Raw genomic sequence first — 8,601 nt, 5'->3', positions numbered from 1 at the left:
ATCGCTCTATTACATCTTATCAACTTGAAATAAAAAGAGTGAGCAAATAATCTAATTGGTATTATCTTTGAACAATATATAAAATAGTATCTAATCTCTTATGACTTGTTACCGCTGTAGGTCCAACTAAATCCGGCTTCAACTCAACCGGCTAGTTTCACCGGATGGTTTTAACTATATTTAACAATCCGTTTCACAAAGGCGACGTGGTTTGTGGGGCAAACTGTTATGTAAAAATAAGTCTGTAAACAAATAGTCGACAAATCATTATTTTTCTATTTATGTTTGACTATAAGGGTATGTTTTAAATTTGTGTGCTTGTTTTATTTAAAAGGAGTTTTTAATTCTAATTAACATGTAGATGGAATCAGTTTTTGTATAACATTTACAAAAAGAAAAGAAAGAGTCCTCGGTTAATTATATTGGATAACTTAGGTAATATTGAAGTATAAAGGTACTTATATTGGCTTGGTGACCTTAAACCATTCGGCTATTCGTGGATGTGTCATTAAACATACAACGCTACACTAATATCTGTTCTGCAGTTAAGTACCATGACTAACTATAATCATGATAACATAAAATAAACACGAACGTAACAACAATAAAAAGAAACTTATACAAGTAACTAAAAGCAATTCAAAACTTAGCTTAAACCATTTCCTTTAACATAACTTGGCCTTAATGCGTCGAGAGGAAACTGTAAGCTATTTACATCGAATTGCATCACAAACTTGCCACTTTAAACAACAAAAGGGTATCTACATTAAAAATAGGAGTTTCTGAAAGCACTATTCTTAATTTGAAGCAGAAAACTTAATCAAGTGAATAAAAATGGCGGAGAAAAATAAACTGTGAGCGCGACAGATGAAATTTTAAATTGGGAATGTTTTAGTTTTAAATAAGGCGAGATAAAGCAGTTTGTTTTTGAATACTAGATTATTCGATACTATTTTGTTTATTTAATTGAAAATGCTTTTTTGGTTTTTGCAACATTGGCTTCTACAATTAATATTTAAATGCATTGGAAGGCGAATTAGAAACTTCAAATGTACGCTTACATTATAATTCTTTTCGAAAGTTACATGACTTTGACTAGTCAGTTTAATACATTCTAGCGCTTTAATCAGTGTTAGTGCTCGAAAATTGTACCTGGTTGCAAGCCTAGGAAATTGTTGGACTCAACACATTTGTGTAATTGTTACCTTATAAATTTTATTTTATTCTTATAAGTAACCAATGTAAAATTTCGTTTGATCTCATTTTGTTGTAAAATAATATCATCAGTAAATTTGAATCCCGTGCCCAAAGATAAGTAAACACCCACACTCTCTATAAGTACACGATGTCGAGCCTTTAAATAATTTAATTAATCCATCACTTATTCCACACTGGCTTTATCCCTGACCCAAAAGTTATCCACATCAGAATACATATAAATGAATATAGCTAACAAGTGAAGCGTAGTTACTTAACTGCATTAAACATTGGTCTGACTTCTCCGAGCCACTTTGTGAACTGTGACAGGTCCTTGGGAATAGCCGAACTCCTGTTATTAATTCGATCTGTCAAGCGCCTGTTCCAAACAATGCTGTTGGCAGGTAGCTACGAATGATTTAGGTACCTTTTGACTACCGATTTCGATGGAGTTTGTATTGATTTGAACTGAAATGGTTTTTGGGTGTGAAAGGATAACGAATAACAAAAAACGTTATTGAAATATCGAAGTGACTTTTATTGTTTCATTCGTTACACACGTTTTGCTCTTTTGTTCTCAATTGGAATATTTTTTTGTGTGCCTCTAAGAGATTCTTCAGCCACTTAATTCGTCCAGCTGCTTTCAAAGAGTGTCAAATGGAATCTCTGGACTGTGAGGCTCAAGCTGTCGTCGGCTCTGTGTCGTACGATAGAACTGAGTTCATATGATCCACTGTGAGACACGCTAGCTCCTAAGAAACCGATGCTGCAGCTGGTGAAAGGCTGAACGGCGAACAAGAAGGAGATGGGACCTTTGGGCATGTTGTTGTTAGGGTAAGCTTCGTAGGACTTTCCATCGGGATAGACGACCTCGCAGAGTAAAAGAGTGTCAAACGGAGACTTGCGAATAGTCAGACTCTTGCCAATGAGTTCATTGGTCATGAAGGTGTAGGATTCGTCTGGGAGGAAGATTTGCGTTAAGGCATGACCTGTAAAATAAAAAAATATCTTTAGAAGAAAATAATCATGTGCCTTCTCATAAAAATGTTTATGAGTTAATTATAACATACAGGTCACAGTCAGTCAGGAGCAGTCACTGCATATTTTTCACTCCACCACACCAAAAAGTAAATTTTATGTGCGATCAATTTCAGAGTAAAAAACAATCAGATTTTTAATTTAGCGACGAGGATGTATTGTAGGTGAACGGTCATCACCATTGCTTTAGCGAAAAACATATAAAAGAACGGGAGAGAACGAATGAAAAATACCTTGAGTAAACGCTGCAGCAATCACGAATAGAACCAGGAATTTAGCAGCCATTTTGAAATTCAACACAAGCAGCACTTACTCTCAATTGGCAATTTCTACTTATCAAGTATTGACCACTATATATAAGTTGTCGTATCAAGATAAGAGACAATATAATTATGATTGCAATTGATTAATTATCTTGATTTGATCTAATAGAGTAGTAAGAGATTTATAGAGTAGAAAGTATATTTTTTTAGTACCAATATTACTAACATTTCAAAAATATTTTTTTAGGAGTCGTACCATCTATAACTATCCAACATTTTATTGAGAGCTTCATATAGTTATAAATTTGAGGAGCTTGTGGCTAAGCTATAACCGCATAAGTTATTCGATCACAGGTTAAGCTATGCTTGACGCGGTTGGTCCGTAGATGGGTGACCATCTTTGTCATAACGAGTTCCTCCGTGTTTCGGGAGGCACGTTAAATTGTGGGTCCCGGCTGTTATTCCTACATCTTTAACAGTCGTTACAAGGTAGCCAGAAGCTTGAAAAAGTCTGACAACCAGTCTAACCAAGGGGTATCGTGTTGCCCAGGTAACTGGGTTGAGGAGGTCAGATAGGCAGTCGCTCCTTGTAAAACACTGGTACTTAGCTGAAACCGGTTGGACTGGTAGCCAACCCCAACATAGTTGGGAAAAGGCTAGGCGAATGATGATATAGTTTATAGGTGATATAGTTTTATAGGTTTACTACTAAAATTAAATAAAAAACAATCTAAAATATATTCTTATGCTTATGCTTAGTTTTGCACTATAGGCCTCTATTCTCGAGGAGAATCAATCGACGTTCTTGTTCATCGTTGGACGTTGTTTGTCTAAGAACCATTGCAAAATAAGAACACTTTACAAAACAAATTGGTACTTCGCATTATTCGGGATCGAACCTGCACCTCGAAAATCTTGTCAGAAAACATTTTTAATCATGGTTTTGTTTTTATTTATGTATATTTTGAAATATATAAAAAATAATAAACTTCTTTCAGACGTGTGATTTCAAAAAAAAAATACATTTTGTTCTCATTCATTTAAATTACTCTTTCAATAGATTAAAATCAGTAGGCATTATCTCATAATCAAGCATTTAAACAATACGATAGTCCTTTATAATCTATATACGTGACGATTAACAGATCTTGATTTAAGATTAAATAATGATATAACATTGGGAATCAATCAAATCGTAAAATAATCTTTTAATGATTATTTTTTAATTTTAGCTTATGAAATAAGCTTTTAGATATGTAAGATTTAAAATTTACAATTTACAAGTAGGTAAAAATTTTGTTTTTTTTTATTATTTTTTATAAACGTATTTTTTTAATACATAAATGAAAATTTAGTGCAGTATCGGTGAAAATTTACCTCTTTTATTGATCAGATTTTTTTATTATTTATTCGGTTATACAATAATTATTGATTACACAGTTTAGACTTTTACAGTAGATACATAATTATATGTCTGTATGTGTATGTGTGTATATATGTCTATATGTACATCCAAAATAAAAGTGGAACATTTTGAAAGAAAATACAGCAAGTAAAATTCGTTGCACTAGAATTTTATATGATTAAATATACCATAATGTAAATAAAAATAAATAAATTGGCAATGCATATCTGCCGGAAACTGGACTATGAAATTTGTGGCCAGGCAGGAACCCCGACACACCTGCGATCGCAATTTATTGTAAAAGCTTATACATTTTACAAACATGTATATATATGTATGTATGTTTATACCGTCAGTTCGTTTGTATAAAATTTAATTGAACTCAAATTAACCTCCGAGCTGATATAAAACAAGTGAGTGGTGAAATCGTTTTAATTACAGTTCCATAATGGCTTAAATGACCAATCTGTGTCATGAAACAAAATGAAAGTATACTCGTATATTTGCGGTAGCGATGACCATGATGATAATAAATAGGTGCTTAGCAAAATTTTTAAATGATGGCTTTATTTAAATTTTGCTTGGAGGATTTTTGCATTCCGAGTCTTATATTCAATGGATAACTTTTAATTTTCTCTAAAACCTTTGACTATTTTTTCCTTTATTGAAGAAACGTCTTGCCAGGCTTATTTGACCGAATATCAATTCGATCTTTTTCGTTACCTACATCACCGAAGTTATCACTTAGTCGAAAGAACATTTTGTTTCCCAATTTATATAATTAATTGAAAAGAGACTTCTTTGGACAATATTTATTTTGGACATATCCATCAAATGATATTCCAACGCAATCAAATGAGCAGCTAAAAAAAACAGGTTTGGTCAAATGAAGATCGGTTAAAAAAAAATTAAACCTGTAATACAACTTTTATTTATTTTCAGACTCAATTAAAACGATAAATTAATTCGACGAATAGTGTTATAATTAAGTCTTTATATTTTTATTTCCTCTCTTTTCCTTTTTTTCAATAAATACGTTCATGTTTATGTATAATTGCCTTTCCAAATACAAATGCATTGCAGCTACCAACTACAGATAGCACCATTTGGTTCAACGGTCATTGAGAGATTTAAAAATCGAATTTATTTTGCATCTCACGTGACTTATCTGTATTTAGACACCTACTTTTATCCAGCCAATAAGCGCACGTCAAATGGTCTTTGCGATAAAGGGCTGTGACACATGGATAGACGTAAATCCAATTCTTTAAGTATTCCATTTCGACTTCAGAAAAAAAGGAAGTAATGGAAACTTCACTGTTGTTGGTGGGTTTGTAAAATACGCTATACAGTTCCCTGCTTTGACTATTGTGGAAATGGTCACGGTTTGTAGAAGAAAGGGAGAAAATGTACAATATTTATGAAGGAACTATTTTGGTATTTTATCTAAGGTCTTTGCCACCCAGTCGCACGTCAAGCCTACTAACTAATAGGTCGTATAAAAATGAAGTCGGTGTGTTAAATAATTGTCATTTTGTTAAAGTCGGTGGCAGTTACAAGCCACCTAATTTTCTTTTCTTGTTGTAAGGTTAAGGTGCATAAAGCTGGTTTTGATCAGTTAGTCAAATATTTATCTAGATTTTTTTTAGATTTTTCAAAATTATTATTTTTAATTCTAAATTTTAATGTAATAATATTTACACCTTTATCCGACGTAGTCCCTCATAATCTTTGACTACTAAATATGTATACTAAATGCCTAGTAGTACTTCAAAGTAAAACCACAAATACTAACTAGGTACGTATTCTGCTAAATTTTAATTAATCTAATGAGCTTCTCGATACCTGAAATTTATTCCGAAATAGAACACAAATAAACATAACAATATTATAATGATGGCACAATATTTCCATAGAATTTTGAATCTTGTGATATCGTTATTTAGAAAAAAGGTTCGCCGACACAGAGGCATCTGTACAATCGGCTGAAAAGACATAATTTGATAAAGGATCACCCATTAATTGAATTACCTTAAAACTGTTATTAAATCCTAATTCATAGTTTTATTAGTGGTTAACTGTGTAACCTGACAAAATGTCAACGCTGCCGAGCTATCACGGTTAGTAAGATGCAGCTCGGTGAGACAAACGACGGAGGATATCTGAGGGCACGGCAGTGCCCCTGCCAAGTCTCGAGCAAAACGGGCACGGCCGTACCATCTTTTCTCGAAGCGATTCGCGGCTGTTTCGCCCCCCCTGTATCTTCGACGTGGACAAAGCTAGGAGTTTAGCTTTTCGGGGAATAATAGTAGGCATTAGAACAAGCTTAAGTTCGAAATTACATGCCAATTGAATTAATGGTTTAGGAGTTACGGTCGATCAAAGTTACACCATTTTGTCACTCACTGACTCACTGACTCACTGACTCACTGACAGATCATCAAAAATCTAAGGTACTTCTAGCAGACTTAGAAACTTCAAATTTTGCACCAAGATAGGTCCTTAGCCACATATAAAGGAAAAATTATAAAAACATTAAAAAATAATATGCCATAGAAAACAATTTTATATTTGCGGTTTGGCAAGAACATTATGTATGGATTTTGACTGCATTGTTAACTTTGTTCGTTGTTTAAGTACCTATTGAATTGGATGAATACATACATAGAATAGAAAAGAATAATATAAATGTAATACACAGACTATCATTAATACAAATTAATACATAAAATTCATAATTCATTAAATTAATAAAGCTAAAACTCCATTGTATTGCGATAAATATTGTATGCGCGCTCGATAGATGGCGTTGTACGTGTCTGAATCGCGCTATGGTTTCGTTACAAAGCGCAGTCTAAGTAGTACTTCAGAATAATTCGATAATTTTCATTTGATAGCGCCACCTGTCTATGAAAAACCATTTCGAAACTAAAAAATATTGTAGTGATAATTGATATTCGGAGAACTTTACGTGTTATTTAGTTTAGTTTAGCTATAGTTTGTAAGTTAGTAGATATATATATGCATATATATATAAGTTTAAGCTTGTTTACATTAGAAGTAACGAAGTCTCAGAGAAGAAACAAAAGAGATAGAGATAGAGAATGGGTTCTAAGCAAAGCAGTAGCTGAAGTCCTAGAAATTATGACACCTAAAAAAAAAGAAAGAAATACACTTACAAAAAATAAATGAGATCCCACCAAAAACATTAAATGTAAAAAAATGCCAAGTCTCTCGATGCAGTCTTTCCATCGTAAAAAGTTTTGAGATCTCATAGAAGCCAAGTCCTATTCAAAATATTTTGTAGTTATAAATCAACATTTAGTAATTGTATCAATAGTTTTCTTTATATTATAATTATAGTGACTTGGCAATGAGCACAAATTAAAAGCTGCTTGATGCCTGGAATTATGTGCAAATGTTACTGACGAGACCAGTGATCAGATTATTTGTTATGTGTGAATCATGATGGTCACTACCGACTACATGCTCCAATACAATAATTAAGAATACCTTACGGGCCATCGCTTTATGAAAGTAAATGAATCGAGAGTACACTAAGACTGACTGCCGTTGCCGAAATTCGGTTGGGACGACACGGATAAACCAAAAGAAAATTAATTTTGTGATATTAATGTTTACGCATGCGGTGTGTGTAACTTTCAACTCCTACAAATATGCCGTTTTATTTGTTTCTTCTTGTGCTCATTGCCAAGTCACTATAATTATAATATAAAGAAAACTATTGATACAATTACTAAATGTTGATTTATAACTACAAAATATTTTGAATAGGACTTGGCTTCTATGAGATCTCAAAACTTTTTACGATGGAAAGACTGCATCGAGAGACTTGGCATTTTTTTACATTTAATGTTTTTGGTGGGATTATTATTGTTCCGTTCTTACATTCAGGAGTCACAGAACAAAATTTGATAGGACAAGAAACAAATTGTTGATTCACACAACTTGGATACAGTTGAGAATTCCAGCAAGTTATGACATAGGAAGATCTATTCATTGGTTTCAAACACCTTATATTCTTAAACTAGCACACCAATTAATACTGTTTAAAAGCTACGAACCGAACTATCTAAAACCATCCAAAATACGAGACTATTCAGCTGAACCGCAGAATTTCAAATTTCAATCAACGTCCAAACGGGGAGCACTTGGTAGAAAATCTATTTGCCATCCTAAATCCATATGGGGACTGCAAAAAGCGAAGCACCCTCTCACACTGATTAGGTATTGTTGGCACGTTAGTGTTCATCCATCATTGTCGCGTTGGCTTAACTCGTCCGCAATTGTCTTAGGTCTGTCCGAAACTTGGTACACTTTAATGAGACCTGGTATTGATGTTGCTTCAGCTGTTTGAGTGTGTAAAGATCGTTGTTTTGGATGAGAACGCGAATTAGTATCAGGGTTTTGGTTAAGGTGATGTCATCTAGTACGAGTTAGTAACGGAATTCAAATTTTTGGTTTTCCATTTTATGTAGTAACAATTTTTGCAAGTCTGCTAATTTGCAGTAATCTACCACATAAGTCAATACATCCGAAATTACGGTACCTAATTAATATTTAATGCGAATAAAATGTTTAAACAAAATTATAATTTGGATCAGCTAACACTTAGGGCCCAAGTTTTCCTGAAATAAGGAGAATTGTATAAATATTTAATGTAATTTTCGCTTACCA

General features: G+C 33.1%; 1 protein-coding gene across 1 annotated transcript; it reads right to left on the bottom strand.

Annotated features, from left to right (window-relative positions):
• Positions 1-1,714: 1,714 nt before the first annotated feature.
• LOC113505416 lies at positions 1,715-2,576 on the bottom strand. Its single transcript, XM_026888088.1, has 2 exons — positions 2,469-2,576; positions 1,715-2,186 (listed from the first exon to the last, which is right to left on the bottom strand). Exons 1-2 carry the CDS (start codon positions 2,518-2,520, stop codon positions 1,822-1,824), a joined length of 417 nt encoding a protein of 138 aa, XP_026743889.1. The 5' UTR covers positions 2,521-2,576; the 3' UTR covers positions 1,715-1,821.
• Positions 2,577-8,601: the final 6,025 nt, after the last annotated feature.

The sequence above is a fragment of the Trichoplusia ni genome, chromosome 25 (genome assembly GCF_003590095.1).
Source record: "Trichoplusia ni isolate ovarian cell line Hi5 chromosome 25, tn1, whole genome shotgun sequence".
Classification (NCBI taxonomy): domain Eukaryota; kingdom Metazoa; phylum Arthropoda; class Insecta; order Lepidoptera; family Noctuidae; genus Trichoplusia; species Trichoplusia ni.
The sequence above is the reverse complement of the archived record's forward strand: the minus strand, read 5'-3'. Positions and strand labels throughout refer to the sequence as shown.